General features: G+C 28.2%; 1 protein-coding gene and 1 long non-coding RNA gene across 3 annotated transcripts in view; one reads left to right on the forward strand and one right to left on the reverse strand.

The window, feature by feature from the left end:
• LOC148167668 (replication protein A 70 kDa DNA-binding subunit-like) overlaps positions 1-19,590 on the forward strand; it is a 45,997-nt gene that overhangs the window by 14,532 nt on the left and 11,875 nt on the right. The window contains exons 1-3 of one of the 2 annotated variants that reach the window (XM_088045833.1): positions 3,275-3,503; positions 6,633-7,514; positions 7,559-8,008. In XM_088045833.1, coding sequence (XP_087901959.1) covers positions 3,456-3,503; positions 6,633-7,514; positions 7,559-8,008 — 1,380 coding nt within the window. In that variant the 5' untranslated portion in view covers positions 3,275-3,455. Of the gene's footprint in view, positions 1-3,274; positions 3,504-6,632; positions 7,515-7,558; positions 8,009-19,590 lie in introns of those variants that run through there. The other variant, XM_088045834.1, reaches the window with a different exon arrangement.
• Positions 2,389-3,243, reverse strand: LOC148167669 (uncharacterized). The gene is made up of 3 exons (XR_015770749.1): positions 2,827-3,243; positions 2,678-2,769; positions 2,389-2,624 (listed from the first exon to the last, which is right to left on the reverse strand). It is a non-coding gene; the product is annotated as an uncharacterized LOC148167669 (long non-coding RNA).

Consider the following 19,590-nt stretch of genomic DNA (forward strand, 5'->3'; position numbering starts at 1 on the left):
AACTGACCGTAGTTTTACTAGGTGATGACAATTTCTTTCATTTTGCCGACGGCCGGTTCAACTTTTACTGAAAAACCCACTAAATCTTGTTCCTTTGAGAACAATATGAATTTTTTTTGGGAGAATAAAAAGGTTGACTTCTGGTAACTAGAAAAAAATGGAACATACATTGTAATTTCAAATCATAATTGGTATTACCAAATCCAAGGGCAGTTAAGAATAACACAAAAAAAATGTGTATTCTGGGTGTTTGGTTTGGACAAGAAAGTGATATGAAATATGAATATAATTATGAAGACACAACTTTTTGGAAAAAAAATGGAACCAAAATTGATTAAGTTTTATTTTGATCACATGTTTCTGGAATTAATTGACTCTAGGAAACAAAGATTGTCTATTCCGATCCGCCGTCATTGCGTTTGTATTACCTATGTATTAGTTAATTGTCAATATTGTAAATACGAACCTATTATGTAAATACCACTTTTCTAATAAATACTTACTAACATGTACATATTATACACATTATTATACTATGTATTTTGTATCTTTTGAGTATACCTTCATACCAAATACGTATCTATTTGAAAACAAATAAAATTCAACATAAAACAGATAAGTTTAGTTTTTGTTTGAAAATTTCTGTTTGGCATTCTAATATTAAATAATACTTTAATCTATTTATTATTTGACTAGTTAAATTATTTTTTGAACAACGTACTAATGTACTTACGATTTTATAATAAAATTTTTTGATTCATATTATTTTAAAGTAACCCAGAAGGTATAAGGCTATGTAGCAGCAGTAAAATTATCCCATTGTGTAAAAGTTAACTTGTCTACAATAGAAAACATCCCAGAGTTGTAAACCATCTGGTTGTACCGCAGCGCTTACTTTGGTCACTTCGACCAATCCCGGCTTAATAATATTTAAAAATTATGGAAACATGTGCATGAATTACATCAAACTTGGACAAAGAGATTATTATTAATTGTAGATTACCCACATTTCTATTGTTTTTCTTAAAGAATGTAATAAATGGTGAATTAAGCACCGCAGATAAATCCTAATTTTATGATTACTAAAATATTTTAAGCCGGTTCTGGTTACTTTAGGCAAACCATGATTTATTGTTGGGACACGCGCTTGCCGATAAGGGTACAAAATAGATGATAATTGACGGTCAAAATTTTTATTAGTGCAATATAGCCTTATACCTTCTGGGTTACTTTACCCATGAAGAAAGTATTTCTACCAGACAGAGGCAAAATAAGCATTTATCATTTTACAATCACTTTACGATAGCACAGTAAGGGGTGTTGTAAACAGAGGTACCGCTTGACACCCTTCCCGATGTGACAGCTCAGCTCGAATTCTGACCAGCGACGAGTCTTGGCACTCGCCTTAAATCCGCTAGACATACCTACATCCACCCTAAACTAATTTCTTTATTTGGACAAAATATGAGATATTGTTGGATATTTGGTTGCTTGAATATTTTTACTTAGTTAATTCAGCTATTTTGACTTTGACCAGTATACAAAATATTTATATTATTAATTGACTTTTTGCTTTCAAGAAGAAATCCTTAGCAGAATTGTTGATTACCTTTCTGTGAACGATACGTATATTTGTCCCTCCCATACCATCCAGAGTTGCTTTAACATGTGAGCATTTTAATAGGAGTTGTTAAAACCAACTGTGAGTACATGTTTAAGCCTTAAATCATCAAATTTGGAAAGTCCGATCTAACAATTGTCACACCCGTGACATTTATTTGCAGTATTTCACTGATATATCTTTTAACTTTAATTAGTGCAAAAACTGCATTATTAATCTGTTACTTTGTATACAAATTATCAATTTTTAACTCCACAGATTTCAACCAGTTTTGTCAACTTTTGTTAAAATATTCTCACGGGTGTGACAAATTTTCTTAACTTTCTTAATTTTCTTAGTTTTAATTCAAAAACAAATTATGAAATTACATTTTTAACAAAATTATGTTTCTGCAAGATGTTTTATTGTTTAATCTACCTAATTTAATTAAAATACTGTCGAAACGCCATCCCGATTTTTAAAAATCACCCGGTATAATAATAATTATTAGTGTTGTTGAAACTTTCGCCTCGAGAGCTTAGATGAAGGAGTAAATAGATAGCCCACTCTATAGTAAATTTTCGGAAATGACGCGCGGAGGCGACATCTATAAAAAAGTCACAGAAGTTTTACTTATTCCCGAAGACACAAACCAGCTACCTTAGATAAGACACGAACCACTGTGGGCATTTTTTCACTGGTTGTAATAATTTAATTTCAATTGAAAACGCTATTTCAATGTAACATATTTATTATACAATTATACATAGAAACATAAATAACAATAAATACCCAACATATAAATACATATTACAACGATTCATAAGCATACCTATTTTTTTTGTAGTACTCGCGACGTTGAAAATGTATGTTTCAATAACTGTCCCCAAACATTGATGTTTAAGATGTTGGAATGTTTTCACTTAAAAAGAGCTGAATTTTCAATATTCCACATACTCTTCATAAAGGTTTCTTGAATTGTGTTGAACTCTTAATTCTGGTTGTTGCATCTTTTCTATTGTATCTAAAATACAATTATTTGTAATATTAACTAAAGTTTAACAATGTTAAATTTACCAAATAATTTTTCTGAAGTGTTGCAACATGGTGCATCTCTGGTAAAAAATGAGAATAGCTGGTCTCTTTATTAGACTCCAGTGTAAATGATTCTACAAATTAATAAATAATTGAAATATGCATATACATTTTAGATTAATAATACTCACCGATCTTAGCTTGGTATTAAATATGGTCATTCCTGAACTAATTATAACTAATATTGCAACAACAAAACTAGATGACCAGTGTAACTTTAACCGTTCTTATAAACTTCAACACTACAACTGAAGAAAACTCGAGAAAAAACTAAAAACTTAAAATTCAACACAACACATGTTAAAACTTTCCGTTGAACAAAACATAAACATTGTATTTGTTTCTCTTTTTGAATTATATGCATCCTCCTCAATTAAGGTAAATTAGAAATCTGTATTCTTTCATCATCAAAATTGCAAAACTTATGTGACTTAAACACAGAGTCCGCCACCGTCGATCAATCTCCACAAGGTCCCACAAGGGTCTATAGAGTGACGCCCCCGTGCTCGAGAGCTGAAAGACGACTGGCGGTCCGACAAGTGCATTTCCATGTGGCCTTCAGAGCGAGAAAGCTGGAATAAGTGGTAATTATGACGAAGGTCAACCTAGTAGATAAGAAGAGAGGCGCGCGCTGCACCGACTTAGTTGCGTTAGTGTTATTATGAACCTTGGATAAAATTTAGTGAGTGAAAAGCGAAACATAATTACAATTTGTGACGTTCTGAAGAAGAAATTACTATTTGCAAAGTTGTGTTTAGCCATGAGTTCGTTCAAAATGAAGTTGGATCTCTCAGAAGGAGTTATTTTGGTATGTACATAAATTTAATTCAAAGCAGTCTTGAATCACTGTAATTATTATTACGTTGTTGAGTTTAGAAAATAGAAGTCCGTGGGTTGAATTATTGGTTTTATTTATTTTAAACTTTGAAGGATTTTGAACAATATAGATTTAAATTTTATCTGAGCCAGCATAATTTTAACCTGCGTTGCAACAGAGACATAGGTTAATAACACAGTCGCAGGTCACATTTGTCTAATCTAAAGCAGACTAGTCGTGTTTTTACAAGTTCCAATCGTTAAAACTCTTAGCAGAGGGCAAAATATGCACTCAAACTTGAATACAATAGTAAAATAATTTGTTTCATACATATAGAGGAAAGGAAGCGGTATCAGTTTTACGCCTGTGTTAATCAGAATGTGTCATAAGTCATGGGTAAACTTGACAAGTTTATAAAGGCAGGTCATAAAAAACATAAAAACTTGGTTTTATTTATTTCACTTCATCAGATAAAATTAGCTGAAACAAACAGATAAATACTATTAGGAAATTGAATACAACCAATTTTAGTAAACAAAACATCAGTACTACTAGGTATTAAAAATGTTAAATTTGAAAAAAGGTTGTGTGCCTAGAATTGTCAAAAGCCTAGAATTGGCTTGCATACATTCTGCAAACGATTACTGCGACATCGACATGTATTAAATCTGGGACTTTTACATTGATTTTTTATTAATATCGATTTTGCCAAAAAAACATCGATTTTTAATACAAATATTTTTATTTTCGATGTATCATTATCATTAAAACTCGATGATTGCGGTTTCGGTGTATGTATTTTATTTTACACTCTTGATTTTGGTCATATTTCGTTTGGTTGGTTGTCAACGTATATTTTAAAATTTTGTATATTCTTATTAATCTCGAATTTGTTATTTTTTTATAATTTATTTACTTATTATTTTGTTTATTACTTAAGAATTTTACTTATTTTTGTTTTTCACAGTAAAATATGCTATATTGAGTTTTTAATTTACTATTTTTTAAAATCGAAGTATTGGAAATCGATGTAATTGTTAAAATTGAGTAAAATATTGATTTTTTTTACTCGATGTTCCCAGATTTAACATGTGTGCTTGAGGAGTTCGGTGGAAATGCTTAGATGGCCAAGAGACTCAAACAGACTTAAAGTCAACGTTTATACATACTAGTCACAGTGTTGCCAAATTAGCTGAGGAATACCGCTCAATATCTCAAGAAAGTGCTATTTTATATGCTTTTTTAAATCAAAATTGAGAAAATAGTGGCAAACTTTACCTATCCTGCTTCTTTTATAACCAAATGCATAATAATGATGCATAATTGGAATATTGTACACTCCGCCGCAAAATTTAAAATTTCTTTTTTTTAAATAAGCTTTTTTTTCCTAAACTGCTCCCTTATACAAGGTGTTTATAAATGTTTCTAGCATCAAGCGTGGCTTTGAAATTCCTGACGTACACTATTTTGCCGCTTAACTATCTTGAAAATTATTTATAATGTTACTTACTTCAATGACGTTTTAGTTAAGGTTTTGTGTGCCCAAGTTTTCGATTTTCTGGCTTTAAACCACAACTGGAACAGTTTATTTCTCAAAACTTACTTTACTTCATGTTTGAGGTTAACTGCAAATGTCAGCTGACAAATTGAAACCCATATTTGTAATGAGCGGCAAATTTCTTTGACATTTCATAGCCACCCTTGATGCTAGAAACATTTATTATTTAAACACCTTGTACATGTTTATTAAAGCATTTTGACAATTTAAAATCAATTTTTGTTTGGAAAAAATTAACACAAAAGTCTCATTTGCATTTTCGGATTATCCTATAAGTACTCTTATCAAATTTAAGTCCCATTAGGTTGATTCTAATTATTTGAAAGTTTTTTCAATGTTTTTTGTTTTGTATCTTTTAAACGATAAGACACGGCAGTTTTTAGAAATTACGTCACTTCTCCACCACACTTTTTTTCCGAAATCATGTTTAGATTTCCCCTGGCTAGTCCACAGTCTATAATTTCTTTCTTAATTTATTTCTTATGCTGAATTTTAGAATTTCCAGTTTGTTTACATGTAGATCTTTAGATTTGGTCTAGTGCTCCTTAGATGATCCTAGATTTTTGTTCCAATTCCGTAAAATTGTTATCGATTTTTCTCTGGTTTATATCTAAATTTTCTCTAGATTGTGCATATAAATTTTCTTTGAATGTTTCTTAAATCTGTTTGAGCCCGTTTAGGTTTTTTCTTTAAAGTTCTCTACAGTTTTTGTAGATTTTTTGAGTTTTTGACATTTTTCTTTATTTGTAGATTATGTTTGCTTTTTTTTACAGGGTCCGGCAACATTTGTGTTCACCCCCAAAATCGTCTTAAATTTCAAAGATAAAATTTTGAAAATTTGTTTACGCTCACAAAACACTAGAAACTTACGCAAAAAAGAGTTTTTTTATCACCGATAGTTTTGGCGTCACGACGATTTAAAAATTTAATTTTTAGTTAATTGTGAAGGTTTATAAAATCAAGTGCTAATTTAATATTTCTTCAATATAAATGTGTTAAAAATATCTCAGTTGTCATTTTAGATCTAATGCAAATTGTATTCAAAATTTGAAGAAAAAATGCTGTTTTATCAAGTTAGTTTCCAATTTCAAGTGTAGAAATTCTCTTTGAATATTTTCTTAGATCATCTTGAGTCTGTTTAGGTTTTTCTTTAAAGTTTTTTAGAGTTTTTGTAGATTCTGTTTAGAGTCTCTAAATTTTGACTTTTTTTTAGAACCTCTAGATATTCTTTGAATTTTTCCTCAAATTGTATTTAGTTTTTATAAATCCTGAGAAGTATTTGAATTTTCTGTAACTTTACAGATTCCCAGAGTTTTATTTCAAGTTTTTCTTACTTACATTTTCTAGATTCCATCCGATTTTTCTTTAGATCCTCCGTTTATTTTCTCTACATTGATTGTCTTTGAACACACCTTGTTTTTACATTCCTATTCACTCATTACTCTGAATATGAAAGAGAAAGCAATATTACAGAATTAAACAAATCATTCTTGGACTGTTCTTTAATAAAAATTTTAAATTTTAGCCGTATCTACCTTGTAAATTGAAATAAATTGTTTCAGCCCATCATGAAGAACGAAGAAATCCTCGAACCAATTCTACAAATTATCGGTTTCAAACTTATACAAGAGAATTCCGACAAACATCGCTACAGACTTGTGCTTTCTGATGGAAAGTACTCCTCAGGTACAGTGGTTTTTGTTGCTGACCCCACTGTACAAATTGAAGAATTTTCGGTGGTCAGACTAAAAGAGTACAGAATGACCAGTATACCATCAGGCACAAAAATTCTTGTGGTTTTAAACCTCGAGACTTTGCTATCTGGTTCTTTAGTTGGAGGTAGAATTGGGAATCCTAAAGTACTTAACGAAGAAATGTTAAAAGAGAACGCACAGGTGACCCCTTCAGCGGAATCAAAAAGTAAAAACATAACCCCGATAGAAGGACTTAACCCTTATAGAAAAAAATGGATGATTAAAGCTAGAGTAACCAATAAATCCGAGATGAAGAATTCTCGTCGGCCAGGAAGAAACATAAAAGTTTTTAACTTTGATCTCATTGATAGCAGTGGAGAAATAAGATGTGTGGCATTCAATAACGTGGCGGAAAAGTTCTTCAATGCCGTGGAGGTGGACAAAGTTTACTATTTGAGTAACTGTGACGTGATTCCCGCGAAAAAAAACTTCAATTCTCTAAAACATGACTACGAAATTAAGATATGTGAAAGAAGTGTTCTTCAACAAACCAACGACAATGAAGACATTCCTCAAGTGGAGTACAACTTCACAAACCTTTCCGATGTCATCAAAATGGATGTAAACACCATCATCGACGTCATAGCCGTTTGTCTAAACTCATCAGAGCTACAAAACGTGACGTCAAGACGAACCAATGAGGATCTTCTCAAACGTGACGTCGTGTTAGTGGACCAATCAGAAACAACCGTACGTAAGACTTGCTATTTTTATAAACTGACTTGATTTTTCAGATCAATTTGACATTGTGGGGAGCCCAAGCTGAAAACTTCAACGGTTCCGAACATCCGGTTCTTCTTCTCAGAGGAGTAAGAGTTGGAGAGTTTGGTGGCGCGAAACAATTGTCCATTGGAATGAACAGTCATCTGAAAGTTGACCCCGACAATGAAGGCAGTAGAGAACTTAAAGAGTGGTTCACCACTAGAGGACAGTACTGCAGTTTCACACAACAGAAAAGAGTGCCATCGCGATGGATCAACTTGCAAGAAATCCGGAATTTGGATGGCTTGCAGTATTTTCGAACTTTGGCGACAATCCTCATTGTTATTTCCGAGAATGCGGTTTATAAAGCCTGTCCTTCTGATGACTGCAACAAAAAGGTCATAGAAATAGATAACAAAATGTACAGATGTGACAGATGTGAGAAGGAATATCCAAACTTCAAGTACAGTCTACTTCTTCGAGTGAGACAATTTCTTTTATAATTATTAATCATATGCAGGACTAACTCAAAATTAAAATCTGTCTTTTAAATTTCGTAACTTTGACAGTTTTAAAGTTCGAACAACTAAATTTGGTACATGTACTACTTTCAGAATGGTTATTGAGTGTATCAAATTATAGAACTTTAGAACAAGAAGTAAGAATTTTGGAATTTTTCATATGGAGGACTAACTCAAAATCAAAATGTGTCTATAAAGTTTCGTAACTTCGACAGTTTTAAACATAGAACAACCAAATTTGGCACATTCACTACTTTCAGGATGCTTACTTAGTGAATTAATTTATAGAGTTTTAGAACAAGAAGTAAGAATTTTAAATTTTTTTTATACTATGTTGGAAAAACAAACAAATTTCCTTAAATTCCGAAACTTTGACAATTTTAAAGTCAGAACATTTTAATTTGATATATTTACTAGTTTGGAGATGCTTATAAAGTGTATTAAATTATAGAATGTTAGAACGAGAAGTAAGAATTTTAGAATTTTTTTATATACAGGTGTCCCAGAACTCGCGCCCCAGAGAGAAAGGGTTTATGGAGGCAACAATTCTGAACCAAAATTTTGAAACCATAATTTTTTAACTCAAAAAATAACCGAGATAAGACAAAAAAACTGTAGCCAATCCCGAAGCCGAACAGAATTTGAAAATTGGTAACTATGGACACATACTATCATCCATTGGTTAGTTAAGCATTAGACTCCCGTTGCCTAGGAAATTGGAATGGCCATTTACTCCACTTCTCGATTAAGCTTTTGGGATTGGTTGTTAACTTTGTATCAGTTCTCGAATACTATTAAACTTAGTCAATTTTTGTTTTGAAATTTACCATCTGTATTGCTGTCGGCACCCTCCCTTGCTCTCTGGGGCGCGAGTTCTGGGACACCCTGTATAGGAAGGACAAATTGAAAATTCCTTAAATTCCAAAACTTTGGCGGTTTTAAAGTTAGAACAATAAAATTTGGTATATTTATTAGTTTGGAGATGGTTATTAAGTGTATTAAATTGTTGAATTTTAGAATTTTTCATATGGAGAACCAACTCAAAATCAAAATTTGTCTATAAAATTTCGTCACTTCGACTGTTTTGAAGATAGGACAACCAAGTTTAGTTCATTTACTACTTTCAGAATGGTTATTTAGTATATCAAATTATAGAACTTTACAACAAGAAGTAAGAATTTTGGAATTTTTCATATGGAGGACTAACTCAAAATCAAATTTGTCTATAAAATTTCGCCACTTCGACAGTTTTAAAGATAGAACAACCAAATTTGGCACATTCACTACTGTCAGGATGCTTATTTAGTGTATTAATTTATAGAGTTTTAGAACAAGAAGTAAGAATTTTAGAATTTTTTTATATTATGTTTGAAAAACAAACACAAATTTCCTTAAATTCCGAAACTTAGACAATTTTAAAGTTAGAACACTTAAATGTGGTATGTTTACTAGTTTAGAGATGCTTATTAAGTGTATTAAATTATACAATTATAGAACAAAAAATAAGAATTTTGGAATTTTTCATATGGAGGACGAACTCAAAATCAAATTTGTCTATAGAATTTCGTCACATCGACAGTTTTAAAGATAGAACAACCAAATTTGGCACATTCACTACTTTCAGGATGCTTATTGAGTGAATTAATTTATAGAGTTTTAGAACAAGAAGTAAGAATTTTAATTTTTTTTTATACTATGTTGGAAAAACAAACACAAATTTCCTTAAATTCCGAAACTTTGACAATTTTAAAGTTAGAACACTTGAATTTGGTATATTTACTAGTTTGGAGATGCTTATAAAGTGTATTAAATTATAGAGTTTTAGAACAAGAAGTAGGAATTTTAGAATTTTTCATATGGAGGACTAACTCAAAATCAAAATTTGTCTATAAAATTTGGTAACTTTGACTGGTTTAAAGATAGAACAACCAAATTTAGTACATTTACTACTTTCAGAATGGTTATTTAGTGTATCAAATTATAGAACTTTAGAGTAAGAAGTAAGAATTTTGGAATTTTTCATATGGAGGACTAACTCAAAATCAAAATTTGTCTATTAAATTTCGTAACGTCGACAGTTTTAACCATAGAACAACCAAATTTGGTACATTTACTACTTTCAGAATGCTTATTTAGTGTATTAATTTATATAGTTTTAGAACAAGAAGTAAGAATTTTAGAATTTTTTCATACTATGTTGGAAAAACAAACACAAATTTCCTTAAATTCCGAAACTTTGACAATTTTAAAGTTAGAACACTTGAATTTGGTATATTTACTAGTTTGGAGATGCTTATAAAGTGTATTAAATTATAGAATTTTAGAACTAGAAGTAAGAATTTTAAAATTTTTCATATGGAGGACTAACTCAAAATCAAAATGTGTCTATAAAATTTCGTAACTTCGACAGTTTTAAATATAGAACAACCACATTTGGTACATTTACTACCTTCAGAATGCTTATTTAGTGTATTAGTTTATAGAGTTTTAGAACAAGAAGTAAGAATTTTAGAATTTTTTTATACTATGTTGGAAAAACAAATACAAATTTCCTTAAATTCCGAAACTTTGACAATTTTAAAGTTAGAACACTTGAATTTGGTATATTTACTAGTTTGGAGATGCTTATAAAGTGTATTAAATTATAGAGTTTTAGAACAAGAAGTAGGAATTTTAGAATTTTTCATATGGAGGACTAACTCAAAATCAAAATTTGTCTATAAAATTTGGTAACTTTGACTGGTTTAAAGATAGAACAACCAAATTTAGTACATTTACTACTTTCAGAATGGTTATTTAGTGTATCAAATTATAGAACTTTAGAAATTTAGAGGTAAGAATTTTGGAATTTTTCATATGGAGGACTAACTCAAAATCAAAATTTGTCTATTAAATTTCGTAACGTCGACAGTTTTAAACATAGAACAACCAAATTTGGTACATTTACTACTTTCAGAATGCTTATTTAGTGTATTAATTTATAGAGTTTTAGAACAAGAAGTAAGAATTTTAGAATTTTTTTATACTATGTTGGAAAAACAAACACAAATTTCCTTAAATTCCGAAACTTTGACAATTTTAAAGTTAGAGCACTTGAATTTGGTATATTTACTAGTTTGGAGATGCTTATAAAGTGTATTAAATTATAGAATTTTAGAACTAGAAGTAAGAATTTTAGAATTTTTCATATGGAGGACTAACTCAAAATCAAAATGTGTCTATAAAATTTCGTAACTTCGACAGTTTTAAATATAGAACAACCACATTTGGTACATTTACTACCTTCAGAATGCTTATTTAGTGTATTAATTTATAGAGTTTTAGAACAAGAAGTAAGAATTTTAGAATTTTTCATATGGAGGACTAACTCAAAATCAAAATGTGTCTATAAAATTTCGTAACTTCGACAGTTTTAAATATAGAACAACCAAATTTGGTACATTTACTACTTTCAGAATGCTTATTTAGTGAATTAATTTATAGAGTTTTAGAACAAGAAGTAAGAATTTTAGAATTTTTGTATACTATGTTGGAAAAACAAACACAAATTTCCTTAAATTCCGAAACTTTGACAATTTTAAAGTTAGAACACTTGAATTTGGTATATTTACTAGTTTGGAGATGCTTATAAAGTGTATTAAATTATAGAATTTTAGAACTAGAAGTAAGAATTTTAAAATTTTTCATATGGAGGACTAACTCAAAATCAAAATGTGTCTATAAAATTTCGTAACTTCGACAGTTTTAAATATAGAACAACCACATTTGGTACATTTACTACCTTCAGAATGCTTATTTAGTGTATTAGTTTATAGAGTTTTAGAACAAGAAGTAAGAATTTTAGAATTTTTTCATACTATGTTGGAAAAACAAATACAAATTTCCTTAAATTCCGAAACTTTGACAATTTTAAAGTTAGAACACTTGAATTTGGTATATTTACTAGTTTGGAGATGCTTATAAAGTGTATTAAATTATAGAGTTTTAGAACAAGAAGTAGGAATTTTAGAATTTTTCATATGGAGGACTAACTCAAAATCAAAATTTGTCTATAAAATTTGGTAACTTTGACTGGTTTAAAGATAGAACAACCAAATTTAGTACATTTACTACTTTCAGAATGGTTATTTAGTGTATCAAATTATAGAACTTTAGAGTAAGAAGTAAGAATTTTGGAATTTTTCATATGGAGGACTAACTCAAAATCAAAATTTGTCTATTAAATTTCGTAACGTCGACAGTTTTAACCATAGAACAACCAAATTTGGTACATTTACTACTTTCAGAATGCTTATTTAGTGTATTAATTTATATAGTTTTAGAACAAGAAGTAAGAATTTTAGAATTTTTTCATACTATGTTGGAAAAACAAACACAAATTTCCTTAAATTCCGAAACTTTGACAATTTTAAAGTTAGAACACTTGAATTTGGTATATTTACTAGTTTGGAGATGCTTATAAAGTGTATTAAATTATAGAATTTTAGAACTAGAAGTAAGAATTTTAGAATTTTTCATATGGAGGACTAACTCAAAATCAAAATGTGTCTATAAAATTACGTAACTTCGACAGTTTTAAATATAGAACAACCACATTTGGTACATTTACTACCTTCAGAATGCTTATTTAGTGTATTAGTTTATAGAGTTTTAGAACAAGAAGTAAGAATTTTAGAATTTTTTCATACTATGTTGGAAAAACAAATACAAATTTCCTTAAATTCCGAAACTTTGACAATTTTAAAGTTAGAACACTTGAATTTGGTATATTTACTAGTTTGGAGATGCTTATAAAGTGTATTAAATTATAGAGTTTTAGAACAAGAAGTAGGAATTTTAGAATTTTTCATATGGAGGACTAACTCAAAATCAAAATTTGTCTATAAAATTTGGTAACTTTGACTGGTTTAAAGATAGAACAACCAAATTTAGTACATTTACTACTTTCAGAATGGTTATTTAGTGTATCAAATTATAGAACTTTAGAGTAAGAAGTAAGAATTTTGGAATTTTTCATATGGAGGACTAACTCAAAATCAAAATTTGTCTATTAAATTTCGTAACGTCGACAGTTTTAACCATAGAACAACCAAATTTGGTACATTTACTACTTTCAGAATGCTTATTTAGTGTATTAATTTATATAGTTTTAGAACAAGAAGTAAGAATTTTAGAATTTTTTCATACTATGTTGGAAAAACAAACACAAATTTCCTTAAATTCCGAAACTTTGACAATTTTAAAGTTAGAACACTTGAATTTGGTATATTTACTAGTTTGGAGATGCTTATAAAGTGTATTAAATTATAGAATTTTAGAACTAGAAGTAAGAATTTTAGAATTTTTCATATGGAGGACTAACTCAAAATCAAAATGTGTCTATAAAATTACGTAACTTCGACAGTTTTAAATATAGAACAACCACATTTGGTACATTTACTACCTTCAGAATGCTTATTTAGTGTATTAATTTATAGAGTTTTAGAACAAGAAGTAAGAATTTTAGAATTTTTTCATACTATGTTGGAAAAACAAACACAAATTTCCTTAAATTCCGAAACTTTGACAATTTTAAAGTTAGAACACTTGAATTTGGTATATTTGCTAGTTTGGAGATGCTTATAAAGTGTATTAAATTATAGAATTTTAGAACTAGAAGTAAGAATTTTAGAATTTTTCATATGGAGGACTAACTCAAAATCAAAATGTGTCTATAAAATTTCGTAACTTCGACAGTTTTAAATATAGAACAACCACATTTGGTACATTTACTACCTTCAGAATGCTTATTTAGTGTATTAATTTATAGAGTTTTAGAACAAGAAGTAAGAATTTTAGAATTTTTTCATACTATGTTGGAAAAACAAACACAAATTTCCTTAAATTCCGAAACTTTGACAATTTTAAAGTTAGAACACTTGAATTTGGTATATTTGCTAGTTTGGAGATGCTTATAAAGTGTATTAAATTATAGAATTTTAGAACTAGAAGTAAGAATTTTAGAATTTTTCATATGGAGGACTAACTCAAAATCAAAATGTGTCTATAAAATTTCGTAACTTCGACAGTTTTAAATATAGAACAACCACATTTGGTACATTTACTACCTTCAGAATGCTTATTTAGTGTATTAATTTATAGAGTTTTAGAACAAGAAGTAAGAATTTTAGAATTTTTTTATACTATGTTGGAAAAACAAACACAAATTTCCTTAAATTCCGAAACTTTGACAATTTTAAAGTTAGAGCACTTGAATTTGGTATATTTGCTAGTTTGGAGATGCTTATAAAGTGTATTAAATTATAGAATTTTAGAACTAGAAGTAAGAATTTTAGAATTTTTCATATGGAGGACTAACTCAAAATCAAAATGTGTCTATAAAATTTCGTAACTTCGACAGTTTTAAATATAGAACAACCACATTTGGTACATTTACTACCTTCAGAATGCTTATTTAGTGTATTAGTTTATAGAGTTTTAGAACAAGAAGTAAGAATTTTAGAATTTTTTCATACTATGTTGGAAAAACAAATACAAATTTCCTTAAATTCCGAAACTTTGACAATTTTAAAGTTAGAACACTTGAATTTGGTATATTTACTAGTTTGGAGATGCTTATAAAGTGTATTAAATTATAGAGTTTTAGAACAAGAAGTAGGAATTTTAGAATTTTTCATATGGAGGACTAACTCAAAATCAAAATTTGTCTATAAAATTTGGTAACTTTGACTGGTTTAAAGATAGAACAACCAAATTTAGTACATTTACTACTTTCAGAATGGTTATTTAGTGTATCAAATTATAGAACTTTAGAGTAAGAAGTAAGAATTTTGGAATTTTTCATATGGAGGACTAACTCAAAATCAAAATTTGTCTATTAAATTTCGTAACGTCGACAGTTTTAACCATAGAACAACCAAATTTGGTACATTTACTACTTTCAGAATGCTTATTTAGTGTATTAATTTATATAGTTTTAGAACAAGAAGTAAGAATTTTAGAATTTTTTCATACTATGTTGGAAAAACAAACACAAATTTCCTTAAATTCCGAAACTTTGACAATTTTAAAGTTAGAACACTTGAATTTGGTATATTTACTAGTTTGGAGATGCTTATAAAGTGTATTAAATTATAGAATTTTAGAACTAGAAGTAAGAATTTTAGAATTTTTCATATGGAGGACTAACTCAAAATCAAAATGTGTCTATAAAATTACGTAACTTCGACAGTTTTAAATATAGAACAACCACATTTGGTACATTTACTACCTTCAGAATGCTTATTTAGTGTATTAGTTTATAGAGTTTTAGAACAAGAAGTAAGAATTTTAGAATTTTTTCATACTATGTTGGAAAAACAAATACAAATTTCCTTAAATTCCGAAACTTTGACAATTTTAAAGTTAGAACACTTGAATTTGGTATATTTACTAGTTTGGAGATGCTTATAAAGTGTATTAAATTATAGAGTTTTAGAACAAGAAGTAGGAATTTTAGAATTTTTCATATGGAGGACTAACTCAAAATCAAAATTTGTCTATAAAATTTGGTAACTTTGACTGGTTTAAAGATAGAACAACCAAATTTAGTACATTTACTACTTTCAGAATGGTTATTTAGTGTATCAAATTATAGAACTTTAGAGTAAGAAGTAAGAATTTTGGAATTTTTCATATGGAGGACTAACTCAAAATCAAAATTTGTCTATTAAATTTCGTAACGTCGACAGTTTTAACCATAGAACAACCAAATTTGGTACATTTACTACTTTCAGAATGCTTATTTAGTGTATTAATTTATATAGTTTTAGAACAAGAAGTAAGAATTTTAGAATTTTTTCATACTATGTTGGAAAAACAAACACAAATTTCCTTAAATTCCGAAACTTTGACAATTTTAAAGTTAGAACACTTGAATTTGGTATATTTACTAGTTTGGAGATGCTTATAAAGTGTATTAAATTATAGAATTTTAGAACTAGAAGTAAGAATTTTAGAATTTTTCATATGGAGGACTAACTCAAAATCAAAATGTGTCTATAAAATTACGTAACTTCGACAGTTTTAAATATAGAACAACCACATTTGGTACATTTACTACCTTCAGAATGCTTATTTAGTGTATTAGTTTATAGAGTTTTAGAACAAGAAGTAAGAATTTTAGAATTTTTTCATACTATGTTGGAAAAACAAATACAAATTTCCTTAAATTCCGAAACTTTGACAATTTTAAAGTTAGAACACTTGAATGTGGTATATTTACTAGTTTGGAGATGCTTATAAAGTGTATTAAATTATAGAATTTTAGAACTGGAAGTAAGAATTTTAGAATTTTTCATATGGAGGACTAACTCAAAATCAAAATGTGTCTATAAAATTTCGTAACTTCGACAGTTTTAAATATAGAACAACCACATTTGGTACATTTACTACCTTCAGAATGCTTATTTAGTGAATTAATTTATAGAGTTTTAGAACAAGAAGTAAGAATTTTAGAATTTTTTTATACTATGTTGGAAAAACAAACACAAATTTCCTTAAATTCCGAAACTTTGACAATTTTAAAGTTAGAACACTTGAATGTGGTATATTTACTAGTTTGGAGATGCTTATAAAGTGTATTAAATTATAGAATTTTAGAACTGGAAGTAAGAATTTTAGAATTTTTCATATGGAGGACTAACTCAAAATCAAAATGTGTCTATAAAATTTCGTAACTTCGACAGTTTTAAATATAGAACAACCACATTTGGTACATTTACTACCTTCAGAATGCTTATTTAGTGAATTAATTTATAGAGTTTTAGAACAAGAAGTAAGAATTTTAGAATTTTTTTATACTATGTTGGAAAAACAAACACAAATTTCCTTAAATTCCGAAACTTTGACAATTTTAAAGTTAGAACACTTGAATTTGGTATATTTGCTAGTTTGGAGATGCTTATAAAGTGTATTAAATTATAGAGTTTTAGAACAAGAAGTAGGAATTTTAGAATTTTTCATATGGAGGACTAACTCAAAATCAAAATTTGTCTATAAAATTTGGTAACTTTGACTGGTTTAAAGATAGAACAACCAAATTTAGTACATTTACTACTTTCAGAATGGTTATTTAGTGTATCAAATTATAGAACTTTAGAAATTTAGAAGTAAGAATTTTGGAATTTTTCATATGGAGGACTAACTCAAAATCAAAATTTGTCTATTAAATTTCGTAACGTCGACAGTTTTAAACATAGAACAACCAAATTTGGTACATTTACTACTTTCAGAATGCTTATTTAGTGTATTAATTTATAGAGTTTTAGAACAAGAAGTAAGAATTTTAGAATTTTTTTATACTATGTTGGAAAAACAAACACAAATTTCCTTAAATTCCGAAACTTTGACAATTTTAAAGTTAGAACACTTGAATTTGGTATATTTACTAGTTTGGAGATGCTTATAAAGTGTATTAAATTATAGAATTTTAGAACTAGAAGTAAGAATTTTAGAATTTTTCATATGGAGGACTAACTCAAAATCAAAATGTGTCTATAAAATTTCGTAACTTCGACAGTTTTAAATATAGAACAACCACATTTGGTACATTTACTACCTTCAGAATGCTTATTTAGTGTATTAATTTATAGAGTTTTAGAACAAGAAGTAAGAATTTTAGAATTTTTTCATACTATGTTGGAAAAACAAACACAAATTTCCTTAAATTCCGAAACTTTGACAATTTTAAAGTTAGAACACTTGAATTTGGTATATTTGCTAGTTTGGAGATGCTTATAAAGTGTATTAAATTATAGAATTTTAGAACTAGAAGTAAGAATTTTAGAATTTTTCATATGGAGGACTAACTCAAAATCAAAATGTGTCTATAAAATTTCGTAACTTCGACAGTTTTAAATATAGAACAACCACATTTGGTACATTTACTACCTTCAGAATGCTTATTTAGTGTATTAATTTATAGAGTTTTAGAACAAGAAGTAAGAATTTTAGAATTTTTTCATACTATGTTGGAAAAACAAAAACAAATTTCCTTAAATTCCGAAACTTTGACGATTTTAAAGTTAGAACACTTGAATTTGGTATATTTACTAGTTTGGAGATGCTTATAAAGTGTATTAAATTATAGAGTTTTAGAACAAGAAGTAGGAATTTTAGAATTTTTCATATGGAGGACTAACTCAAAATCAAAATTTGTCTATAAAATTTGGTAACTTTGACTGGTTTAAAGATAGAACAACCAAATTTAGTACATTTACCACTTTCAGAATGGTTATTTAGTGTATCAAATTATAGAACTTTAGAGTAAGAAGTAAGAATTTTGGAATTTTTCATATGGAGGACTAACTCAAAATCAAAATTTGTCTATTAAATTTCGTAACGTCGACAGTTTTAACCATAGAACAACCAAATTTGGTACATTTACTACTTTCAGAATGCTTATTTAGTGTATTAATTTATATAGTTTTAGAACAAGAAGTAAGAATTTTAGAATTTTTTCATACTATGTTGGAAAAACAAACACAAATTTCCTTAAATTCCGAAACTTTGACAATTTTAAAGTTAGAACACTTGAATTTGGTATATTTACTAGTTTGGAGATGCTTATAAAGTGTATTAAATTATAGAATTTTAGAACTAGAAGTAAGAATTTTAGAATTTTTCATATGGAGGACTAACTCAAAATCAAAATGTGTCTATAAAATTACGTAACTTCGACAGTTTTAAATATAGAACAACCACATTTGGTACATTTACTACCTTCAGAATGCTTATTTAGTGTATTAATTTATAGAGTTTTAGAACAAGAAGTAAGAATTTTAGAATTTTTTCATACTATGTTGGAAAAACAAACACAAATTTCCTTAAATTCCGAAACTTTGACAATTTTAAAGTTAGAACACTTGAATTTGGTATATTTGCTAGTTTGGAGATGCTTATAAAGTGTATTAAATTATAGAATTTTAGAACTAGAAGTAAGAATTTTAGAATTTTTCATATGGAGGACTAACTCAAAATCAAAATGTGTCTATAAAATTTCGTAACTTCGACAGTTTTAAATATAGAACAACCACATTTGGTACATTTACTACCTTCAGAATGCTTATTTAGTGTATTAATTTATAGAGTTTTAGAACAAGAAGTAAGAATTTTAGAATTTTTTCATACTATGTTGGAAAAACAAACACAAATTTCCTTAAATTCCGAAACTTTGACAATTTTAAAGTTAGAACACTTGAATTTGGTATATTTGCTAGTTTGGAGATGCTTATAAAGTGTATTAAATTATAGAATTTTAGAACTAGAAGTAAGAATTTTAGAATTTTTCATATGGAGGACTAACTCAAAATCAAAATGTGTCTATAAAATTTCGTAACTTCGACAGTTTTAAATATAGAACAACCACATTTGGTACATTTACTACCTTCAGAATGCTTATTTAGTGTATTAATTTATAGAGTTTTAGAACAAGAAGTAAGAATTTTAGAATTTTTTTATACTATGTTGGAAAAACAAACACAAATTTCCTTAAATTCCGAAAC

This window comes from Gnatocerus cornutus, chromosome 9 (genome assembly GCF_029298725.1).
Source record: "Gnatocerus cornutus isolate USDA-ARS CGAHR chromosome 9, icGnaCorn1.1, whole genome shotgun sequence".
Taxonomy (NCBI): Eukaryota; Metazoa; Arthropoda; class Insecta; order Coleoptera; family Tenebrionidae; genus Gnatocerus; species Gnatocerus cornutus.